At 39.6% G+C, this 25628-nt stretch overlaps 1 protein-coding gene across 8 annotated transcripts in view; it reads right to left on the reverse strand.

Moving 5' to 3' along the window:
• The window catches only part of PCNX1 (pecanex 1), a 95639-nt gene that overhangs the window by 35107 nt on the left and 34904 nt on the right, over nt 1-25628 (reverse strand). For 2 of the 8 annotated variants that reach the window (XM_064143315.1, XM_064143377.1), the window contains 10 exons: nt 23621-23753; nt 19254-19438; nt 12248-12338; nt 10503-10560; nt 7918-8135; nt 6739-6892; nt 5531-5563; nt 4349-4520; nt 884-994; nt 293-384 (listed from right to left, as the gene is read on the reverse strand). In XM_064143315.1, the coding sequence (XP_063999385.1) occupies nt 293-384; nt 884-994; nt 4349-4520; nt 5531-5563; nt 6739-6892; nt 7918-8135; nt 10503-10560; nt 12248-12338; nt 19254-19438; nt 23621-23753 (1247 nt within the window). The remainder of the gene's footprint in view (nt 1-292; nt 385-883; nt 995-4348; nt 4521-5530; nt 5564-6738; nt 6893-7917; nt 8136-10502; nt 10561-12247; nt 12339-19253; nt 19439-23620; nt 23754-25628) is intronic. The other 6 variants (XM_064143326.1, XM_064143335.1, XM_064143370.1 and 3 more) reach the window with 6 other exon arrangements.

The following is a 25628-nucleotide window of genomic DNA, read 5'->3' on the forward strand; positions in this document are numbered from 1 at the left end:
TGATTTTCTTAGAAGTGGGGGGGGTGGGGAACACCCAAATCATCACACCCACGTGTTTTCAACCAAAAAAAATTGCCTCTTAGTGTAGACACGAATCCCACACCTGTTTTTAAAAGATCTGCTTTGCTCCTGCATTGTATCCCCTTTACAGATATACATACACAGGTATACACAGCTAATGAAGTGAAAAAAACTACCAGATCAGACAAATATTTCTGACTCATTTTTTGCATATTTATCTGAGAACAACCTCCCAAACATTCATATATGCTGTGTCTAAAATTCTGCTCACCTTCAGGGCACCATAGCACAGTCCATACAATAACGCTACTGCCACAATACTACAGATGAAACTGTAAAGTGCTGCAAGCAGGCTTGTGGTAGCTGAAGATCAAGGAAAACAAACAAACAAAATTAAACAATTTTACATAACCAGGTCAGAATGCAATACTCCAGATTAAGAAAAACATCATTCCCCTTATTACAATGCCAATCTGACATTATATATATAAAAAGAAAAAAAAAAATCTAGCCTACAGCAACTCTTTCTATTTCCCCTCCAGATTATTTTTAATGAAAGACCAATTTAGGTGGCTTTATTTGCCTCTTCATTTATTCAACAGCATTACCATGAGAATTGGTAGCAACCACAACAGAAAGTGGTAGAGGAAGAAACGACTGACAGATTTAGCACAACAGTAATTCTTTTCTGTAATAATCAATCAGAAGAACTTTAGCCATTTTTAAAACACACTCAGTATTTTATGTTTAGGGAGTAGGAGGAATGCAAACAGTTTAATCACTGAATTGTTTAACTAGCCTACGAAGCTAATGGCTGCTCCTAACTAATGCTTTTGATTCTGACAGCAAACACACCACTCACCATTGCCACCAAAGACATGAATATCCAGCTGTTCACAGAGATACATCACAAATGTATTCACCTGAGGCAGGAGACCAATGAAGAATACTATAGGGAAACATAGTGTAAACACTATGGAGAGAACAAAACAAAGAAGTTAAAAAGCTGTGAATATGAAAAATATAGTTTGAGTCCTAGTGTATTGCATACACCATTTAACTTAACATCACTGATGTATTTCTATCACCACTTCTAAAGAGGACATCCATTTTTGTACATCTCTACTTCAGTGATGTCAAACTGACAAAGAGGTGTTGTGGTAGGCCTGATAGGCCAAAAACAGGCTTATCCATGTCCTTGCTTGCCCACACATGTTTTTCTGCTCTCCCCTTCTGCTGTGGGGAGAAAAAACCATGGGAAAGAGGGAAAAAGAATGTGGAGCCACTGAGTCTAAGGACTCTGGCTCATCCAGACATGTTCCTCTACTCCCCCTCCTTCTGTGCTGGGGGAAGCAACCAGAGGAAAGGAAAACGAAAGCCCTGCCTGCCCCTCTGCAAGGCTTCTGCTTAATTAGGAATCAAGAGTAGCCAGGTCAGAGACTGTGCTATGGACTCCCAGCTTCCTGAGAAAAGAGCATGGGGAACTTCAAAGCCTCTAACAGCTTTGAGACCACTGACAGCAACCCTTCCAGGAGCAGGGAGGTCATTCTGCCCCTGTACTCTGCACTGGTTAGACCACACCTTGAGTACTGTGTTCAGTTCTGGGGCCTCCAGTTTAGGAAGGATATTGAGATGATTGAGCGTGTCCAGAGAAGGGCGACGAGGCTGGGGAGAGGCCTTGAGCACAGCCCTACGAGGAGAGGCTGAGGGAGCTGGGATTGTTTAGCCTGGAGAATAGGAGGCTCAGGGGTGACCTTATTGTTGTCTACAACTACCTGAGGGGTGGTTGTGGCCAGGGGGAGGTTGCTCTCTTCTCTCAGGTGGCCAGCACCAGAATGAGAGGACACAGCCTCAGGCTGTGCCAGGGGAAATTTAGGCTGGAGGTGAGGAGAAAGTTCTTCACTGAGAGAGTCATTGGACACTGGAATGGGCTGCCCGGGGAGGTGGTGGAGTCGCCGTCCCTGGGGCACTTTAAGGCAAGGTTGGACGTGGCACTTGGTGCCATGGTCTAGCCTTGAGCTCTGTGGTAAAGGGTTGGACTTGATGATCTGTGAGGTCTCTTCCAACCCTGATGATACTGTGATGATACTGTGATACATTTATCCTAGTCCTGTCAACTCCCTGAGAGCCTAAAAAGCCCCTCCACAGCTTTTTTGGAGGCCCCCTTCAGATACTGAAAGGCCACAATGAGGTCATCTGGGAGCCTCCTCTTCTGCACACTGCACAGCCCCAACTCTTTTAGTCTGTCCTCATAGCAGAGGTGCTGCAGCCCTCTGATTGTTCTCATGGCCCTTCTCTGGACACACTCCAGCATCTCCACATCCTCCTCGTAATGGAGGCTCCAGAACTGGATGCAGTACTCCAGATGGGGTCTCAGCAGAGTGGAGTAGAGGGGGAGAATCACTTCCCTGGCCCTGCTGTCCACACTTCTCCTGATGCAGCCCAGGCTCTGCTTGGCTTTCTGGGCTGCAAGTGCACACTGCTGGCTCATGCTGAGCTTCTTGTACACCAGCACCCCCAAGTCCCTCTCCTCAGGGCTGCTCTCCAGCCACTCACTGCCCAGCCTGCATTTGTGCTTAGCATTGCCTCGACCCAGACTCAGGACCTTGCACTTGGTCTTGTTGAACCTCCTGTGGTTGGCTTGTGCCCACCTTTCCAGCTTGTCCAGGTCTCTCTGGATGGCATCCCTTCCCTCCAGCCTGGCTGCTGCACCACACAGCTTGGTGTCGTCAGCACACTTGCTGAGGGTGCACTCAGTGCCTCTGTTCATGTCACCCACACAGATGCTGAACAAAACTGGTCCCAGGACTGATCCCTGAGGAACTCCCTTTGTCACTGACCTCCACTTAGACATGAACCCATTGACAGCCACTCTTTGGGTGTGTGGCTGTCTTAACATCTGCTGTCTTAACTTGTTTTTCCATTATTGACACAAAATCAAGTATGACCGTGCACAAATAAATCCACAGAGTCTGCAGAAAAAAGCAGATTTAGAAGTTCCTGGGCAATGCTCTGTTTATAAATAAGTGGCTTAGATGAGTTTTGCTCTAGATATTTAAATTTTGAAGCATATTTACTAACAAGACGTAAAAGGAGAGACAGCATGAGGTATGAAATACAGGATGTTCCTGGAATTAAGTAATTAAAAACTGAATTCAGAAAATGTCAGTAAAAGAAGAAAACAAAGAACATTTTTAAAAGTAAAAATCAGGTTTTAATTTTTCCTGTACTGTCCAAAAACTGCAGAGTCATAACATCAGAGTGCTGTAGTTTTCCAAAGACAAGTATTTTGGTACAATTTTGGTATCCAGTTTAGATTAATTCCTATAGATTTTCTTTCTCCTTCAGAAAGGCCCTCCAGAACAGGTCACCCAAACAACTTTGCTCTATTAAAGAGCACACACACTGTTCCCACAATAAGATTGCCTTCAAATGTTTACAGTCTGTATCCTTTCTGTGGGCTCTGCCTGACATTACATAGCTGTTTCAATAAATTTTCTAAGTAAACAAGGGAAAGGTTTGCTGCTTTCTGGGGGCTGTTTTGCTCTTTTCTTGGGGTATGTAGAGTATTAAATGCCAGCAGCATTGTGAATCATAGAATCAACCATCTTGGAAGAGACCTCTAAGATCATCCAGTCCAATCTATCACCCAGCCCTATCCAGTCAACTAGACCATGGCACCAAGTGCCTCATCCAGTCATTTCTTGAAGACCTCAAGGGACTGTGCGGTTCAGAACACAATAGAAGTACCTCATACATGCCAAAACTAGACTTTTAGTATTGCTGATAAGCTAGTTCTGAGAGGAAATAAGTTAAACCAGAATCTGTTTATAATGTTTTCTTGAACTGTGATGGTACTGTTCTACCTGACTGCTAAACACAACCTTGAGAGAACGCAAACTTATTTATCACTCCCTCTAGCGAGTACTTAACAATCCAAATCAAAACATTTCTGTAAGTTCTGAGTAGCTAGACCCCAGCACAGGGTAGTGTCTCCAACTCTAAGCTAAAAAATAAAAGAAGAGAAGGCTGAAGTATGTGAACTAATACTAGATATTTTAAAAGATGATTTTAGCTGATTTTTCTTCCCTACAACACCAGGCTAGTTGATGTCTCTGGAATTTGTTACAGTAATGCTATAGAAGAGAGGAACTTTCCCACTAACTTCAGCAAAGCCATACTCTTTCTGAAGGAAACTAAAACTGCAATTAGAAGGTGATGACACAACAATATCAGAAGATACAGAGTGGGGAAACCCAACCAACCCACCTCAGAACATTTCTACTGTGGTGAAGCAAACAGCTTACATCTGTGAAGAGCCACTCACCTATTACTAAGTCCCTGGCTGACAGCAGCAGCAATGGGTTGGTGAAAGCCATTCCATACAACCTGAATCTTGTTGTAGATATGTTTCTGCTGCCATAATCCAACAGCCAAATAAGACCACAACATAAACAGAAGTATACAGGCCTACTATAGGCTATGATGCGATTATGACCCTGTTGGGAAACAACAACAACCACAAAAAGTGGACATTAGCTCCATTAGCAGAAAAAGGAATAATTACTCTTCTGTTAGAGATCATCTCAGCACCACAAATATTTGTTGTTCATCAATTCAAGTGTTGTCACCTCAGCATAGCTTTAGAGTTTTGTTCAGAACATCCTGAATGCATTGCCTTGCAGCGATGTGTCTTTTTGGTAGCTTTGATATGAGGACACGAGAGTTAAGGCAGAGCAAGCTTACTATCTGCTAACTTTTAAAGTAGTTTTCTTGCAGTATAAAATGACAAACTGACTAGCTTCAGAAGCAAAAGATAACATATTCATTTTAAAGAAGCAACTAGAGTTTATTATTCAGATACTGCTTCTGCTAAAAAAATAAGTCTGTATTTCTGTGTTCATTAAAACCATACAACTTATTACTTCAAATGATCTTATTTTCTGCAGAAAAATGATGTTTTTTTTCTTTAGGACACAAAAATACTTTGTCTTGGCAAGGCACAGTAGAACATAAGCATGCTGTGCAACAGTAGCACATTAACATTTTGTTGCTCAAATATTAATGCTTACTAGAACATTGCATACTCAGCTTAGAGTGATATAATAAGGCTGAGCACACACTAGGGCAACTGAATGATCTGCAAGTCCAGAATAGAACACGAAAGCTGTGTCAGTTCACATCAGCCCAACAAATTACAACATAAAGAATACTCAGTATATACTGATGGCTGGATCCTAAAGATTCATCAGAAGCCCTATCATGGCTTTTGGGTATGGTCCCACAGCAAAAGCTAGGCTTAAAACAGGGATGACATCAAATAGTTAATAAAAACAAGGCATATAGGAGGGGGGAAAAAGTATTATCAGTTTCTTTCTAATACACTATAAGCTTCTTGTGCCTTATGAAGGCATAGCAAAACAAATGACCAAGAGACCAAACCAAAAAGAAATTCTCTGTGAGTTCTACATCTGTAGGGTTAGTACCATAGCACATGCTCATGACTTACATGTCGAGGGGAAGAAGAATCTGGTTGAACACTCTGAAATCAAAATGTAAAGAGGAAAGTTAAACTACAGATGAGTGCATTTCCCTCCCTCCACACACACTTCAGTTTTTAATCCTAAGTGGATTTTGGTATCTACAATTAAATCTACAGTCAAGCCACAGCACAACACTGTATACTACAAAATCTGGTCAGAGTACACATTTTAGAGAAACACCTGTTAGAGTTTTACTTCTCTTACAACACTTAATGTGTTATGCACTTTTCTTAAACTAATTTGCTCCCCTAACCAGTCTGACCACAAGGAAATAAACAAACTGTTCTTACATTACAAAAAGCCCCTTAATGATTGACTAGTAACACCTAAACCTCTGATGAAAAATAGGGTTAGATATAATTGCCTAACCTGAATGCATCAAGGTGCATGCACTAAGACACAGAGCCCCAAAGCAGCACAATTTCACATTTAATTTGTAGACTGTTTTAAACTAGTAAGAATGTGCTCCTCTGGGGAAAAAAGTGCATGAGAACAACAAATAAAGGTTTAACAAACATATGCAGAATCATTCTAGTGAAGTGACCTTGTAGGACCATATAGCATCATAGAACCAACCAGGTTGGAAGAGAGCTCCAAGATCATCCAGTCCAACCTAGCAACCACTCCCAGCCAGTCAACTACACCACGGCACTAAGTGTCTCATCCAGGCTTTTCTTGAACACCTTCAGGGACAGCAACTCCACCACCTCCCTGGGCAGCCCATTCCAATGCCAATCACTCTCTCTGCCAACAACTTTCTCCTGACATCTAGACTAGATCTCCCCCGACACAACTTGATACTGTGTCCCCTTGTTCTATTGCTGGTTGCCTAGCAGAAGAGACTAACCCCACCTGGCTACAGCCTCCCTTCAGGTAGTTGTAGACAGCAATGAAATGACTCCTGAGCCTCCTCTTCTCCAGGCCAAACAACCCCAGCTCCCTCAGCCTCCCCTCACAAGGCTGTGTTCCAGGCTTCTCACCAGCTTCCTCGCTCTTCTCTGGACACGCTCCAGTATCTCAACACGACCCTATCAAACTTTCCAGGAAGCTGAAACTCAGTCATTTCTTTTTAAATTATAAACATGCTTTTTTCCCCCCTTAAATCTCTAAGCAGCCTGTAATGCATAGAGCTATTTGAATTGTTTCTAGATAACAAAGACAGAAAATACGATACCTTCAACAGCGAGTACTGACAACTGGCTATTACCAGGCAGAACTGGAAGACCCAAATATCCTTGAAAAAGCCCTCTATAAGAAGTACAGAGCCCAGAAATGCAACTAGAATAGCTAGGATGACAGATAACACATTTTCAAGGATCTCACGATTCCTGTATTAGAGGGAGAGAAAAAAAAAAGAGACAGAATCAAAAGCTAACTTTGTCCAGAAAAAGCTGCAAGGGAATGGTTAGGGTCAGAAGGTAACACAGGTTATGCTGCTGGTAGCCAAGTAGTCAAGAATACATTTGAATTTGCATAGACTATACTAACATTGTCTTTCAGCAAAGCTAAAAAGTACCAGGACTTCGATGGTAACTGAAAGCACTATGAGTCTTATGGACCTGAACTTTAAACAGGATAAGATAACTTTAGCAGGCAGCTTCAGAAGTAACTCAAATGCTCAACCAGAAGCATGGTCTGTAACACAGAACTGCATTCAAGGTACACAGGTTGATTACAAGTCTGTTAAAAAAATACATGCATGGTATCTGTATATACTCTGTCACTCATGATTTTGAAGTGAGGAAAGTAAAAAAAGATACCCTTGCTTGGCCAAGATATGCCAAGTGGAAAAAAGATAATTACATATGATATTGGCAGTGCTTAGGAACAGAATTAGTAGTGTTTCTGCCTGGACAGAATTACCAAGTTTGTTATCTCTAAGAAGTTCATCACTAAATGCTCTGTATATTCCAAATATTGTCAGCTGAGGGAAGATCACTTCTACATTCCACTAGGATGCAGCAAGGACAACAGATTATAGGACCTGCTGGAAAAACACTTTGAAACAGGAGGTGAATTCTCTCTACTTGCTGACATAACTGATGTTTGTGTGAGTTTTTAAACACCTGCCATTTGCTTTTCGGAGAAGATTCTTTTCCAGTTTTAAAGATAGCAACTAATCTCTTTTCTCCCCTTGATTTGCATGAGTAGTTTCTTTTCTCTTAGCACTGCCAGAGATATGACAGCAGCCTTCATTATGATAGAAAATGTGCAATTTATATTATTCTTTCATCTTTCAGAGTAGAGTAAATAAGTACAATTCCTTAAGAACAGCTTTATCTGTAGTGTTCACAGTTTAGTTACCATTTTTCAATCTTTACTTCTGAGGTCCAGTAACACACAAGGTTCTCACCTATCAAATAATGCCAGAAGAGTTAATCTATCAAAATTGATGCTAATCCAAAGTTTAGGCAGGATCCAAAAGCGATAGTACTGCTTGACTTTTTGAGCTGCTTCCTCTTGAGGCTGCATATGGTCCTGAAGGTCAGGGCTCAGGTCAATATCCTGCTGCTCAAGCAGATCTGTATCCATGGTTAGCAGCCTGTTCAACCTGATCTGAGGAAGAGAAAGCTAAAAGAAAGTGAGTATTAATAAAAGCTCATTTTTACTATATCACTAGATCTACTGAAAACTGTTCTGGAACAAATCACTGCAATTATTTTAGTTTCACTTTGCAGAAGTTTTTCTGTTACACGCTACCAGTTCTCAGGTTTCTGACAGTGTTTAACAGAAGTTTCACCTCAACAGAAGGTGACAGCACTGAAAGGCTGCCCAGAGAGACTGTGGAGTCTCCTTCTCTACAGGCTTTTAAGGTCCACCTGGATGCGTTCCTGCATGATCTGCCCCTCTGCTTTGGCAGAGGGGTTGGACTCAGTCTTTGCAGGTTCCTTCAAGACGCTATCAGTCCATGAATTCATGATTCTGCTTTCTTTTTCTGTCCTTATTGTGGTAAGTGAATGGCACAAGCAGTGATAATAGTTTGTATATAACACAACTGTTTGGCACTTTAGCATATGTGCTTTCTATAAAGGAAGTATGAGTGTATCTTCCAAGCACATAATACCACTTACTCCAAGAAGTTCCAGTTCGAAGACAAACTGCTATGTGAACAAATATAACACACATTACAAGAATAAATCAATTTTGATTTTAAATCACTACACAACTCAGATAGATAGTCAGTTAATTTGCATGCACACCCAGGACAAATGATTGGGTTTTGCATAACAGAACAACATGAGTGCATCAGTTCTGAAACTCAAATTCACCATGTTTAGAATACACTCTCAGAGACTGCAAAAGCTCTGCCCTAATTAGTCAAGCACTATTCATGGCTGACTGTAGTTCTCACTTATTTTAGAGTTTGTCACTCTAGAGTTCTCTTGAGGTTGGAGTACTACTAAACACCATAAAGGACAGTAAGGAGAGTACTCAGAAGGCTAAAAAGTTACTATAGTACATATCGTATCATCCAATCCACTTCATAGATTGCATTAACAGATCAAGAAGTCTTAATGCACTGCCCTTCACCCTTAAGCAGTACCACCACCAAGATGTCATTTAATGAAAAAAAAAAAATCTTTTTTTTAAGCAAGGAATAAGATTTCAATACTAATTTTGATGTTTAAAGGTGACAGAAGTATTTCTTGGTGGTTTGTCTTGAGGGCTTTCAGTCATTTCTTGCGTTTGGGGGTTTTGGCTTTATTTATCTTCATGTTAACATTCAATGCCTTCTATCTGAAAACTCCCACGATTCCATAAAGCACCAGTGTACTGTAACTATGCTAAACCAGCTTTTTCTTCCTAGAAAAATCCCAGTAAGAAGTAGGAACATTCACTTCCTAAAGGTATTTCCAAAGTACAAAATACAGAATTTAAGATGAGCTGCGTCAGAACACAGAGAGGGTTTGGCTAATTTTACTAAAACTTCACTTCTTGATGGGTAGAATCACCGTAACATAACATTCATGACACTCACATTCAGTGGAAATTTCTTTAGGCACACGTGCTAAGCTCTTACAAATAAATGTCTGCCTTAAAAAGAGCCATTTGCTCCAACAGGACCTACACGTACAGACCAAAAGCACACAACAGGCAATGTAGCCTTTTTTCGAGGACTATTTTTGTGGGGGATGGTAAAAAGCAAATTCCTCTAGCAGACAACAGGTTTTAAAAGCACATTCCTGATCAAAAGCATGCTCAGGCAAACGGAGGTCTCTTGCTTCTCAGCCAAATGCTGAACTCATGCTTTATCCTCCTCTTGATTAGGTCACTGGGCACTTCAATACATTTTACTTTCTTCTCCCAGCTTAACCATTACTATAAAATCATCACAATCATTTGCATTGTTTTCATGACACAGCAATTTAACACTACAGAATTAGACTACAGATATGTTTAGACTTCACAAGAATATAAAAGGCTTAAGATCACAAGACTAGGGAATTCTAAAGGTATTTGCAGCATGAAACAGCATAAGCCTCTGCTTTTTGCCCCTCCCCCAGTCACTCTTTGCACATGAAAAATATTTTATGCAGCAGATTCTAATGATGAGGTTTTAAAATCTCTTGGGTCAGAATACAAAATTCATTCTTTCTGCTGCCTGCTGATCTTAGCAATGCACAGAAAGAAAACTGCCCAAGTTGTCCCATCATTTCTGGAAACCTGTACATTAGAACATTTCATTTCCATGTCATTTAGGAAATCAGTATGCTTCAGATGAGAGAAAATAACTTGGTTTTGAAGTTTTCTGCAGAAATATCAATTTCTATGTATGTATGAAGACACTGCAACAATTAGTAAGTACTTTCTCTTCACTTACACCCAGGTAAAAGTCTTTAAGAACACAGAACTACCACATAAGATGATTAAGCAGTGCTATACAATCAGCAAGTCTTGCTTTTTTTCATGTTTCAATAACAAATAAGAACTACTTACTAGATCATGTGGATAAAAGCGAACTGAGGTAGAACTCGATACATGAGAGTCCGTGTCACTATAAGAACAGGGGAAAGACTTCAGATTATAAAATTACATTTTATTTCAGCAGGCACTCTTATTTTCTAGGGTCTAAACTGAATTTTGATTCCTTGCAAATTTTATCCAGAAAACCTCCAAACCTTCACTTCAATATTTTACTTCCATCACATATTTTTAATACAAGTATCCACTTAAACTCTTTGCCCTTACCCTTGGTGTCACTTTCTCAACAGCTAGTCCTTAAATTGACTAACAAGGATCATCATGAAATAATCAATCTGCTCAAAATAGCACAAATGTGCTCTAATCTATTAGCTCCTGATGTGTAAGTGCACATTCCATTTCTAAAGAGTCCACTATGTGTTCACATAGAGTTGTTGATTCTATATTGATCATAGTTGATTCTATATTGTTTTCACCAAGGTCCCTAAACTGCCAGAATTAGCACATACTTAACAAGAGTATACCAAGTTACTTAATTCTAAATGGCTATTAAAAAAAAACAACCACCAAAAACTTGAAGCCTCTAGTAAGATCAAAATAACTCTGAAATGTCCATTCATTAGAGATGAGGAGAAATGTGTCTTACTGTGTGAGAGTCCAGACCACTGCTTTTTCCCCCAATTTTGGATAGCTTTTGTATGTTTGTTTTCCATGTAAACCACATGGCTGTAATATTTGTATCAAACTTATGCAACTTTCCTTCAGTTCCTTGCCTTAAGATAAAAACATTCTTTGTTATGATTTTTTTACTTCACTGAAACTCAAGTTTTATCTCTGTGGCTGAGATCAGATTATTTGGTGGTGGCCAGTTTGTTCTTTCCATTAGCACATAAAAACTAACAGCAGCCATCAGCAAAGCCATTGCAGCTGGAACACACAAGCAGTACACACAGGCATTCACAGCTTTGTGCAAGGAATACAGAACTTCCCATGGAAGTTTAGCTCCAAAAAGACACTTGTGCACATCCACAAGAAAGATCTGAAGATGGAAGCTTTCATATTCATTACTCCAGAGTTCCAATAGCTATGCCACCTACATATGGTGGGAATTTGTAGCATTCTGCAAGATGCAATAGCATTAGAGGAGTTCTATGCAGTAGATTGGGGAGAGTAGTAGGGCAGAGGTTTTTGGTTCTTTTTCCTTCTTCTGCCTTCCATCTCTAAGAAAGAAAGGGCATCTTTCCAACAGCAGGAAAATTTTCCTGTATGTAGCTGTTTATTTCAACTTAAAGCGAAATTTTAACCCCGGCACAGTAACATTACTGTATATTGTTTCATGCCATCTATGAGCCTCAGAACATATTTGGCAGTTTACATTTGCTTCACAACTCTAAGTTCATCTGTAAATAAGTTAATAGCCATTACAGTCAACAGCCACAACCCTCCCCGAAGTCTGGGTTACATCTTTCAACAAAGGCTTTCTATAAGCCAAACCAGAACACAATTGTCAAGTTCTCAGCTAGGACATTTATTCTTAAACTAGTAGTAGTCTCAATATGCTGTGATTTAAGTGGAAGAGATTATTTATGCAGTAACTGACAGCTTCTAGTAAAGATCAGGTTTCAAAAGTCAAAGTGTGTGGCTACTATTTTATACTGATTTTTTGGTAAGTCTATACTAAATAACCTTTTAAAACTAAAATCAAAGATTTTGTTGCAGTAAGACAAGAATCATCACTCTTGACTGGCCTTCACACACACCAGATGTTGGATGCTCTTCTTGCAGCTGGCTCAAAGTTCACAAGTGACATGTCGCAGCCCCCTGTCTCGTAGAGCGTAGAACTGAACTTACCTAGTAAAAGAAAAGGTCAAAAGCAGGTCAAAATTCCGTAATCCTTCATCCTAATGGCATTATTTTACATTTATTAACTTACTACTCTGATCAATTTAGACATCTACATCAACGTCAGAATATAGTGCAATTACACAGCGATGTGTCACCAGTGTAGACAAAGTATTAGCCACTTAGTCCTTTTTCATAGCATTTTATATGACATGTACACAGCAAATTGAAATACTGAATTGTTTGTATTTACAAGATGCACTGTTAATACAACAGAACTTTCTTCAGTTCTTCCTTGTCCTCCCACTCCCTGAAGAACAATCAGTATATCATTTGCTATCAGCATTTAGAACTCAGACATTTAATTAAGGCAGAGATTCCTTGAGTGTCCTGAAACAAACCTGTACACATGCACATCTAAAAAGAAACACAGAATGAAACAAGTGGACAGAAATGCTTCATAAATTGGACCTCTAGAAAAACTGAAAAAGGAACGGCAGGCAAAGATTTGTTCTACAAGCCAGAAGCAAATGCTTCAGTGTAAGAACAGAAGACTGCAACCTGACCTCTCTGATAAATCATTTGGAGTTACTGGAACTCCATAACTGTCATTTCCTAAAGCTGTTATTAAAACCTTTGAATTAACAATATCAAGCTATTCCTAAATATATAATTAACAACAACAAAAAAAAGGGGCCAGATATTATAACTCTAGTCACAAGTAACCTTTTCTACAGTGCCATTCTCCCACAACAGCCTGACAGTGATAAGCAACACAATTTCCCCTGAACACCATGTTCAGTATCTTTCAGCGCCAAATGTAGGAAGCTGCTTTTGAAACTGTGAAATGTTTTGCCATGTTCTCCACTTCTAACTCAAAACTGTTCTTAAGCCACAATGCAAAGAAAGCAGTGCATTCAAATTTCTTATACAGAACAAACACCACCCCTCCCCTTGGAGTTTCTGAAGCAAAAGCTATATACACCTCTCAGCTGCACATCTTGCAGCTGTTTATTCTCTTGTTGATAAAGGATAACAAGAAGCTCCCAAAAAATATCTAACCAGATCAGAGCTTTCGATCTTCCTGTGAGAACACAACCTGCTCATGACAGTGAGGTTTGATATTTACTTTTAAAAAACCCTCACAATATGATCCTGGTCCAACTTCTCTTCAGACCCACAAACAATTAGGTTCAGTTTAGAAGTGTTTGAAGGCAGAAAAAGTTAAGCACCTTCAATTGGATGATTAAAACAAATGAAACTAAGGAGTAGTCAAGAGAGACACAGAACTACGAGTCCAGCACAGAGCCACAAAGATGATTAAGGGATTGGAACATATCTCTTATGACAAGAGCCTGAGGGAGCTGGGGCTGTGCTGCTTGGACAGAAGGAGACTGGGAGGTGACCTCAACAGTTTTTATCAGTATGTAAAAGTGAGTGCCAGGAGGCTGGAGCCAGGCTCTGCTCAGTGATGCCCAATGACAGGACAAGGGCCAATGGGTGGAAGGTGAGGCATAGGAAATTTCATTTAAACATGAGGAGGAATTCTTTCCCTGTTAGGATGACAGAACACTGGAACAGGCTGCCCAGGGGAGCTGTGGAGTCTCCCTTTATGGAGATATTCCTAACCCGCCTGGACGCATTCTTGTGCGATCTGGTATAGGAGATCCTGCTCTGGCAGGGGGGTTGGACTGGATGAGCTTTTGAGGTCTTTTCCAGCCCCTGACATGCTGTGATTGTTTACACACAAACTACAAAACCAGCTCAGGCTTTGCCATACTTGCTTGCATAAGCTCTCTACCAAAAAAGTCATGGTTTCTCAGTAAAACAGTCTAACCACCTTCCCTCCTCACACTTTTTTTTTTGGTTGAAATCAAAAGGCTCTCTAGAAAAACCTGGGCTCATCCAAGGTAGAAAACATGACAGGACTATTCAGTGCTGTTGAAGATGCAAAGTCTAAGGTGTGCCTGGAGAGCTCTAAAGTCCCATCAGTTAGATACTTTAACTGTGCAAGATGACAGCAGCTTTTTCACAGCACACTCCAACTCCAGTGAAGGATCCCAATGCTCACAAGATTTGATACATCCAGCTGTTTCAGTTACCTGATAAATTTTCCCTTCCTCCCATTCCAATCTCTCTCTCAGTACTCTCTGGAGTATCTAAGAGCATCTCACTGAAGAAGCTTAATAAAGCTTTTACTTTATCTGAGGGTTGCAGCTTGATCAAATTGTGAACAAATTACATAGAGTTGACTTTAGAAATCCAGAAACAGTCAATAGCATGTTTGTCCAACAACAGAAATGCTTGTAACTTCTCCCCTCCACCCCTCAAAGGGAGAGTTGGGAGTTCTTTCACAAGCTGAAGTCATCTGACGACAGAAATAATAAACCCAAGTCAGGTACACAAATCCACAACACATCTATCTTAGTTTTGACATAAGGAGAAAAGGTGAAGGTACTGCCTTTGAAACAAAGTTCCTTGTTTCAAAAACCAAAAATATCTTAATCACCAAGGCTCAGAGACAAACATGTAACAGTTCACACTGTATGAAATGGTATTCCCACAGTTACAAGAATCATAGAATCAACCAGGTTGGAAGAGACCTCCAAGATCATCCAGTCCAATCTATCACACAGTCCTAGCCCATCAACTAGACCATGGCACTAAGCATCTCATCCAGGCTTGTCTTGAACACCTAAGAATCAATGAAAGCAACAGGCTGACGACTGCACAGACAAAACCAGAAAGACAGAGGTGTCTCAGGCTCCCACAAAAGTGGTGTTCTAATGGTTTCTTCAGATAATGTTGCTGACACTTCTTGACATAAAATCTACACCATTAGATTGAGATACATCCAATACCTGTGACACTATTTTAGAAGCGAGTCAGCAAAACCAAAGACATCAGAATGTGAATACTAGATGGTGTGCAAGGAGCTATTATTTCCAAAGGTCAAAATTTTACCTTCAGCTGCAATATGAAAACTCACAGTTTTTCAGTTAGAATGCTTCAACGTGTTCCATTAAATTCTGGATCAAGCTTGTCAAAAGACTTATTTATACCAAATTCCTGACTATGACTGGGATAGTTTCAATAGGTACAATAGAAAACAAATATTCACTTCCCATCTAAACCTTTGAAAATACTCCCCCATCCATCCCAAATAAACAGCTACTTAATTATAAAACCCACAGAATTTCTTAGATTGGAAGAGCCCTTCAAGCTCATTGAGACCATTCATTAGCCTCACACTGACAAGTCCTTGACTAAACCAAATCCCTCAGCACAACATCTCATCACTATGCATCACTATGGTTGGAAAGGACCACCAGGATCAGCCAGTCCAACCTTCATCCCAGCATCCTTCAGCACTAGACCATAGCCTCCAACGCCACATCCCCTCTCCTTTTGAACACCTTCAGGGATGGCAACTCCACTACCTCTCCAGCTGCTCAGTAAAGAACTTCCTCCCAACATCCAACCTAAACTTCCCCTGAGGCAACTTGAGGCCATTTCCTCTTGTGCTATCATTAGTAATTCAGGAGAAGAGACCAGCTCCAGCCTCACTACAACCCCCTTTTAGGTACTAGAGACTGAAGAATAGATTCTCAATTTTTTACTAAGTGATTAGTGTATACTTTTGTCTTAAGAGAAAAGTTTGGATTTTTAAGACTATCCAATTGCCTTCGTTAAAGTACTTCAATAAATCTGAAAGATTTTCACTTGCAGGTATGTGATAAAAGGTGGACACAGCAATGTAAACTCCAGGTGGCCAGTTCTCTTTAATCACAAAAGCAACTTTCCTAAAAAATAATTGCAAGAAGTCATTAGCTGATGATAAGAGGCTGTTATTCCACCTGTTTCAGAAACTGGGCATCTGTTATAGTGACTCAATTCTTGGATTCTTGCTTACTTGACAAATTTTAAGACCTGCAGCTTTTGATGCAAGGACTAGAAAATCTCACCCATTGCCTACACATCTCAGGCATTAGATAGCAGCAAGAACATCAGACATCAGTAGTGTCACATTGTGTCCTGACAAGTATCATTCACTCAAGTCACAGTATGTGTTTTTGTTGCCTTACACATTCCCTTTATATTAATCTTGCCTATAATTGTGGTGTTCGGTCTACCATCTTTCCTTTCTGTCCTGCATTCTTCACAGGATTTACTTCATGTTCACTGCTTCACATTAAGTCTTCTCTGATTTTTTCAAGTTTCTTCCCCCTTCATAAAAATCCTTCTACTTCAAATCTGGGAGACTAAAGATAGTGACTCCCAGTATCTCTTGCTTTACTCTCAGAGCAAGATCTTATTAAAGATGACCATACAGTCACCACACTGGATGCATGTGAAGATTCATCCTTCATAAAACAAGTCACCAGAATCAAGTTCACAGACATGATTCTTCAAATTAAGAAAAAAAACAAGTGAACAACATAAAACTCCTGTCTTTGTAAGGGCTACAGCTTGATATCAACACAGAAACTATACTTCCAACCCAGACCACTCTATAATTTGTTAGTGCTCAAGACCAGGAGTCCTAAGTGTGGGGGCTTTTACTGTAAAGCACTGTTTGTCTTCCTAAAGAGCTAAAACATGCGAACAATTTCATTAAGAATGGGAATTCTTATGTGCATTGCACAGAGATATAACCACATCTGCTACATTAATCACATACTTCTAGTTGCCATAAATCATGTTTTCTCCCATATCTTTTCCTCAGTCTATGTTTTCAATACTTTTTCTGCTCTGGGCAATCACAGAAATTTTCAGTGACAAAGAAATGGTCATCTCACCAGCATCTCTGATCAGCACCAAAAAACCCACAAGGCAAAGTAGAAAGAAACTACTATCTCAATATCATACCCAGACCACACAATACCTCATGTAAAGCAACAGGGTCATTACTGGTAGATATCCTGGGACAACAAAGCAAAGCCAACTACCTTACACTTCAGGCAAAGAGAGCAATAGCATTATTTCATCCCTGACTGAGGATCAAAACACAACAAAATTGAAAACCAAAACAAACCACATACCAATTACACAGAAAAAATACTCCCCTGCCAGGTGTAATAATCCCACATGTGAAAGCCTGCACCATTATGCATTAGTCTAACCAAAGCCAGCACCTGTCACACAAAGCCTGCTACCCAAGCTAAAAATTATGATTTTCCTAAATAATATAAATAGATCTGGCCTGTAAGAGATGCTTTCACTCAAAGACGGCTTCTCAACAGATGCTCAGAGCTTCGAATCAGCAATAAATCCCTATTATACTTGAGGTTTTTATCTGAGCAGATAAATGTTGCCTCCAAAGGCAACATTCTGCCCCAAATCACTGTCATGTGCTTTGAAATTTTGCTTGTGTTGTGCTTATAGAAATCTCTGAACATTCCAGTGCATGCTAACTACAACAAATGTGCCTTTCTAGAGCATGAATTCAACGCCTGATTTGTGATCTACTTCCACTTATAAGACAATACAGTAACATGTGTTCTTAAATAACTCAGACTTACCTAGATTGTGTATTAAATCCTGTCTTCTACAAAATTTGATTGTATTTTGAGTAAGATGAATCAATTATTTCCACGTATGATAATGGTAACTTCAAGAAATCCCAACACTAACCAATATTGCCAAGTTTCAGAATTATATTGACTTTTTTCAAACAAGAAGAGTCCAAATTCAATAACCTGTGGTTTCACGTGATTAGCTTTCATAGTTCAGATATAAGGACTAAGAGAGAAGAATTGATACTTCTATCTAGATACTAGTAGAGCCACAAAATCTGAACTGATTACCAGGTAGATTGTGTGAAGTTAGTGCATCTCTAGTTAAATTTTATAAAACATCTCAGGTTGTTTCCAGTTTCCCTTACATTCCTTTTTTCCCTTGCAGCTAGATGGTGCAGAAGAATGGCAGCTTGCTAGCCAAGCTCATGTTTAAAGGGGTACCACAGCCCCACAACCCCTGAAGTTGTCTCCACTAGTGGAATAAGATGACAATTCATTTGTCTTTTAGTACTGAGACATGGTCAGGTCAGAAAGCAGGGTTTTGTCAGAGTTCTGAGCTAACCTGTACTTCTAGGTTATTAGAGCTGACAACTCCTCAAAACACTGTCACAAGTAACTGCTGGTTTTGAAAGATATCCATTTCCATCATTTGGGGGAGAATTACTAATGCTAAAGTCATAAGTAACTCAGGTCACATATAGATAGCTGCAACGCTGCCTGCCAGGAATTTTTCCACATCTGACCCTGCATCAGTGTGTCACAGGAAATCAGTCACTTATGACCATCTTAACTTCCTCCTCCCTGGTAATTTTATTAGCCACATGAAAGTAATAAATAGTTAAGAACACCACATAAAATGGACCATAAAGAACTAAGGGCATTATAAAGCTCTGTGGATTTGGTATAAGAAAGATCAGATTTTCTTCTAATCTCAAGCTCTTGAATTGTACATGAGAAGCAAAGTAGTCTCAGAGGATTTCTTTTGCAAACAGCAGCTAAGCAACATTCATCTTTAAAAAAAAAAAAGATCAAGACTTCCTAACAAACACTTTTTTTTTCTCCAGGAACCAGAAGAGGCCTGAAGTTGGTCTCAACTTCTGCTTGATCACCTGTGACAGTGCAAGGAAAACTTAAGCATTACATGTTACATGGTTCAAGTCATGAAAGCTCTCATGCCATCACTACTTTTAGCTACATATCCTTAAAGAATTTCCCATTGTCCCACACTTGCCAGGGTAGAGGAGGAGTCTGGCAAGGCAAGGGATTTTTGACCCACACGACCTTCTAATAAAGGCACCTACAGCATTCCACAAAAGCTAGGGTTAGCTGATTTGCTCCGCGTTACTACCGCTCTGTCTGCCGCGTTAACGCTCCCATGTCACAAGGTTACATAAGGCCTGCATACCAAGTTCATCGCCCAAACTGCTATCGCCTACAGCGGATGCAGTGCCACGGGATGCTTCTAAGTGGACACTCCCATTTCTCACCAGCAAGGAGGCACTAGCGCTGAGCACAGCTGCCTGGGAAGGGGGGCGTGACTGCACTCTGACCTGGGAGGAGGGCTGCTGGCCTTGCAGACCATCTTGAAGGCTACAAGAAAACACGGATTTGGGACACATTACCAGAAAGAAGAATAGCTAAAAGTGAAGCAAAATAAAGACTTATATAGTTTAAAGAGAAAAAGAGAGTATAGCACTAAGAAGCTGGTTATTAGGGTTAAAGTAACCCATGAGTTCTGTGTAACAGTTACTTGGACAACAGTCACATCAGGAACACAGAGATACAATTCCTGTTCTACTTGTAAGTAGTAGTATTGCTTTCTAGGATCTCCCCATGTCACCTGCAAGTGTGAGTCTTACTATGTGGGTGCAAAAGCGAATTGCTAGTGGTTAGCCTATTTGCAGACTAACCTACAATATTTGCCTACATATAGTAGTGACTATTCCAGTCTTCTCACAACAGTTAAAATTCTCCTTGCTTCACTAAGGTACGTCTTGATCAGCTGATTAGTTGGCTGTCTGGGGTTTTTTTTGGCCATGGCAACACCACCTTTCTTGAAATTAATCTGTGTTCCTAACTACAAAATGTCTTTGAGCCTTGTTAGGAGCCATATGTAACACAGACCTTCTAAACTACCGTAGCTAAATCTTTGAATTCAGGATTTTTTGAACATCTGAAAAATGCTTATAACAAGACACTAATCACAATTTTGTTATTTTGAAACTGCAACAAAAACTTTAATTCAGTATTATTACAACAAAGAAATTCTTCTATACCCAGACACGTACCTGCACCAAGTCAGGTTTTAAAAGCCAACTTGGGCTACAGAGAAATTTTTTGGGTGCATTTAAGCAAGTTAATGTCATAACCATTAGCTGTGGGACATGATCAAATTAATTTTATTTATTTAGGCAAGAAGTACTAATTTTAAACACAACAGAAAATATTTTAAACATTATTTTGAGTAACTATATCACCTGTTGCTTTTAACTGTTTAGAGTGTGATGCTATAGTGATGCTTACAGAAAAAAGCAAGACCCTACTAACAGCTGAAGACTTACAGCTAATGTATTTGCTCTTCATATTCTCTAGAGCATGTACTTTACAGTGCTTTTGTTAGAGCACCACTGAAAAATAAAATATGGATATAAGAATAGATGTTAATAAAAGCTCATGCAAAATAAAAGCAGGCATGCACATAGTTCATGAGGTAAAAAAATTGCAACTCACTACCTTCTTCTAACAAATCTCAACTTGGAATCCAGTGTTTTGTTGTGGTAGACAAGACTATCAATGAGCCACACAGCAACAAGAGCCTTATGGAACTTCATGGATGTGTCAGCCTTCATTGTCTCCCTTCCGTACGACCAGCAACACCAGAACAATGCTAAACAACGCTGCTTTTCCTTCTACAGTAGCTATATATTGAAAAGTATCTACCCTGCCCTTTCAGTGGTTATCCATACAACACAATAAAATGCTCTAAAACACTGACATTAACAGACTGCACAGATATGCAAAAGCCAAGTTCAGTCACTGCCTAATTACAGAAATAAAATTCTGCTTCAGACAGTCACATTCTTATACAAGACACACGCATACACCACTGACTGCTTAAGGTATTCATAACACAACCTTTAGAGAGACAAAAGCAGAAGAGGTTTGGTTTTGTGGGGATTGGCTTGTTTTTTAAGTTATCAGACAAACTACTCTCAATGCTAGATTAGACACAAATCAATTGAATACACTAGACCAGGTTTTAAAGAGTCTATCAGTGCCAAACTCAAAACCACATAATGCTAATGCCATCATCTCTCTTTCTAAATATCTCAGGGGAAGTACCTGTAGTAACAAGCAATCATAAAACATGAAATCCAGTGGAACTCCACAGGTTCTAAAAGGAAAAATGGATGTTGTGGGCATGTTATGTGCGAGTTAAAAGATTAAGAGATTAAAGTTTTGCTGGCAAGAAAAAAAAAAAGTAACATCAAGGCATCTGAAGTTGCATGGATTAGCAATATCAGGTACAGACCACCACTAGCATGTACTATAACTGCCAGTACAGCTGCAGTGATCTTTCAAAAGGATCTTGATGGTAGTTGGCTAGAAATGTGTGTTTCTTCATGGTTTTTCCTTATGCAAAATTTATAAGAAAAAACAATTATTTCTTAGAGGTATCTTTTTGCAGCAACATATAGAATGTGCATTAAATTACCCATATAAAGGGAAGTTCTTACAGACTATTCATAGAAGAACAGCAATAAATACCAGTTTCCAGATACATCCAACAGTTGTTATTCATATGGAATTTGCATCAAACAAATCTGAAAGCACTTTGGTATTTGGCTGGACTAAGGCACTTGAACTTCACTCCAAGGGACACCAACGATGAATTGGACAAAGCACTGTTGCTCACTATTAAACCCTGAGCAGGTTTATAATAGAAGTATTTTTCATGATGTCATTATGTCAGAAAGTGTTATGGGTTGGGATGGTTTTTGTTTTAATTTGGAAAAGAACAATAACTGGAAGATATAAAGATGAAACCAGGTTAGACTATTTGTCTACTTATTTCACTCCTGAACATCTTGTCAGTTAAAAAGTTACTTCAAACTACTTCAGTTTTCACATCATCTCACTGAAGTCCAGCTTAAGCCAAAGCAACCTTAATGACTGTTCCCATGTGGCAGCTGTCAACCTCAGTTTAAAACAGACCCCTTTATTTGCCCTACTTTCTATCCAAGAAAAAAGTCTCATTGTCTTCTGGTTAATGCAGAGTTAAAGAGTTCAGATTAGTCTGCATAGAACAAAACTATACTATCCCTTCTCTTGAAACTGCTTAAGAACAAACAAAATCAGATCTGATGCAAGTGAATGCAATGAAGAGCAGAGCAAGTGATCCAAGAGAATAAAAACTTCTAGCATCCTTCACTATGAAGCAAATCATGAGAAACTGAACAATGTTCAGCATGACCAGAAGCTTAATTAAAAAATTATCTGAAATATGATGACTGCTTACATTATTGCACTTGCCACTAAAAAAATACATCTCACTAATTTCAATACATCATCTGGCAGAAGTCCATCCTTCATTTGTCAGATTTTAGGTACTATTTTTGCAATCCTCCAGCCCGAGGAAAATTTAGTAACTTCGTACTTGATTATTTCAGTGCTGTCACATAGATGGCATGATTCCTTCCAATCCTCTATTGCCATTTTCTTATTATTTGTTCAATTTCTATAGCTTTTTACAGTTACAATAAATTACAGAAGTATTTCTCAAACACAAGAGCAGCCTGCTACGGTTATTAAAAGACAGCTCAGCACATACAGGAATATTATGAAGAATACACACATCTACAATTATTCCTGCATATTTATGATATAACTGGATGAAGAGTTACTTTAATATGGGGCAGGTGTTCCTTCCTCTACAGATAACACTTTACTTGTCAGATTCTCAAACGCTGTCAGCATCTATAGGACTGAAAGATCTAAAAAGAAGTTTTAAATTCTGTGGTTGCTGTTCAAGCCAACAGACCAGAGTTACTGTACACAAAACACAACTGGCTCAGTACTGTTAACAAACATGTCATTAACCCCTGGGGACTCCTGGGAAACACACATGTAGTTATCTCTAAACATCATCAAGGCATGCAAAATGCCAGAGAGATTTAACACTGAGCAATACTGTGCATTCTATAACAAAGCTGTTTTTACTCCATTATTTCTTTTGCCAGAAAACACTGCAGGATGTTCATACAATGACTGACATGTACTTCAGATGTGGAACCTTTACAGGTATGACTTAGTTCCTTATCATGTTCTTCCATGTTGTTATGATGCTCTCACTATCTACACATGTGAAAACTGATTACAGTGTCCCTAATGCTGACTTTCTTAGTGGAAAGAATACCAAAATAGCAAATATTTTGCTGGGCTTTTTTCAGAGCTGAAATAAAAAGTTTCTAAAGTCTTTGGATAAAAAAACCAAACAAACAAAAAAACAGAGTCTAAGTTTGTTAGCTTCAGTTCCTTTTGTTATCAACCTGAAATCAGCTATAACAGAGACTGTCTACCCTCACTGCTTTGAAAATAGTGCCACATACACATGCACAATTCAACAAGCCCACAGTGACATGCAGTAACAGCTCAAGGAGGTTATGGTGGGGAAGGAAGTCAAAAGTGCTTTTTCTGGCAACATTGGTGGGTGTGGGGAGAAGTGGTCTGCTACATGCATGCTAAATATGGTGGAACATTTAGATACCCTACCTGAGGGGTGATCCGATGAGCAATGTAGGAGGGGTAGGGTTACTCCCTGCATTGTGCCGGCGTCGTACTGCCTGACGCCTAAATGTGCTGCGTTCACGGCGAAATGTGACAGTCTCCTCGCTGGCTTGTGCTGCTGCATCAAGACAGACTTTAGGTCAAATAAGAACCCATCCTAGTTATGTACACAGTAACTTAAGACTCCTTTCTTCCCCCTTACCCTCCCCAAGTTAATAAACTTGACCTGCAACAAAAGCAGCTTATGCCCTGACTGTTCAAATAACCTGCCTTAATACAGGATCACAACACACGGTTAGTAGTGAAAATCTGGGTGTCTGGGGAGTGGAATATGCCGGTTCCTGAATATAAAGAGCTCTCTTTTTTTCTTTCCCACCCCTGGACTCAACTATTCAAGTTGGAAAAAAAAAACAACCCAGTCTCTTCCATTTGCACAGGGCAAGAGACCAAAACTGGTTTCGCCTTTCACTTCATTCAATACATATTTAGAAAAGAAAAGCCTAAAACACAATGTATTCCCTTCAATTTTGTCATTTCTGTCAAATGGGTAGAGTTGATGTTAACCTCATCATTTCCTCAAGGGAGGAAAGAGAGTTGGGGTTTTTTGCTTGCTTGTTTGTTGGTTTGGGTTTTCCCCCCCCTTTCATAAGCACCAGGGAACATATGTTGCTTGTTTTTGACTAGTTACATTAGGATTTGGAGGAGCAGTGTGTTGAAATTAAATGAAAGTGAACTCTCTTCAGAGATTGGTGATTATTGCAACTCTTCCCACCCTAAGAAACCCAAACAATAACAACATTTGGTTCTCTTAAAGCAACACTGTAAAATGCAGTCTGTATATATTCAAAGGGACTCTAATTTTTCTCCATAGACTATCCCCCAAAATCCACCTGTGCTCTCTAAGCTTCACAGTCTGAACAAAATTAGTTTTAGACTGCTTTGTGGCGTGTCTACAGCGTCCAACTTCCTCATGAACCAAGGAAGCTACTAGCCCATTTGAAGGCAGAGCACTAGAAAGCTCACATGAATGGGTCACAGAGAAAATAGGTTTGGGCAAGCAAGTGGAGTAGAACAAACAAACAAACAACTTGAGTCAGGGTAAAAGGAGAATCACCATCCTGAAGGGAATGGTCACAACTTGGTACCCAAAAAGCCTGTTACTAGAATAAGAAAACCAAGGACTGTGTCAAATGAAAATAAAGAACAAAAGAAGGAAAACCAACAAGCCACTATGGGAGTAACGTATTTTTTCTTGGCAGAAAGATCACAGGCAGAGTAGCCCACACTCACTTCAGCACATTCACAAAACTCCTGCCATTAAGCTCTCGAAACTTATCAGCAAGGACCCTAACACTCATCTGCAGTCAACAGTAACTTACAGCAACCTTTACTCCTACAGCTCAAGCAACGAAGACTGCATGGAACAAGAGTCTAATTCCATCCATGAAGCACAGGTTATCAAGTTCATAGTGTATATGAACCTTCATTCTATAGTTTGCTTTAAATGCTAAGAAGCTACGTGAAGAAATTACTTTAAGATCAACATCCAAGTCAGAAGCATTTCATCACCAAAATGTGGAAAGTTTAAGACATCCTTAATCCTGTCCAATTCTGTATTTTCAGAACTGTGGGGCTGCTCACTTCCTCCTCGTTCCTCCACAACTGTTTGTGTTATTCTAAGCAAGGAGAGAGGATACTTCCATGTCAGTGTATTTCAGCAAGAATTTAATACATTTCTCTTTTGGCTTAATATACAGTTTCATGCTTTAATACATGATCTACTTTCTCCAAGGATTTCCTTACAGATCCCAGTATAAGGAAGTGAAACATACTAGATGAAGTAGCATGAATCCTGATTTTTCTGGTGGATTAACACACAAAAGGTCAAAACTGCCCACTAATTTTGAGTGTCAACTTGTAAAGCTCATTTTTCCCATTGCACTCATCAGCATATAAAAATCAGTTTAGGAAGGACATTGAGATGCTTGAGCGT

This window comes from Pogoniulus pusillus, chromosome 1 (assembly GCF_015220805.1).
Source record: "Pogoniulus pusillus isolate bPogPus1 chromosome 1, bPogPus1.pri, whole genome shotgun sequence".
Classification (NCBI taxonomy): Eukaryota; Metazoa; Chordata; class Aves; order Piciformes; family Lybiidae; genus Pogoniulus; species Pogoniulus pusillus.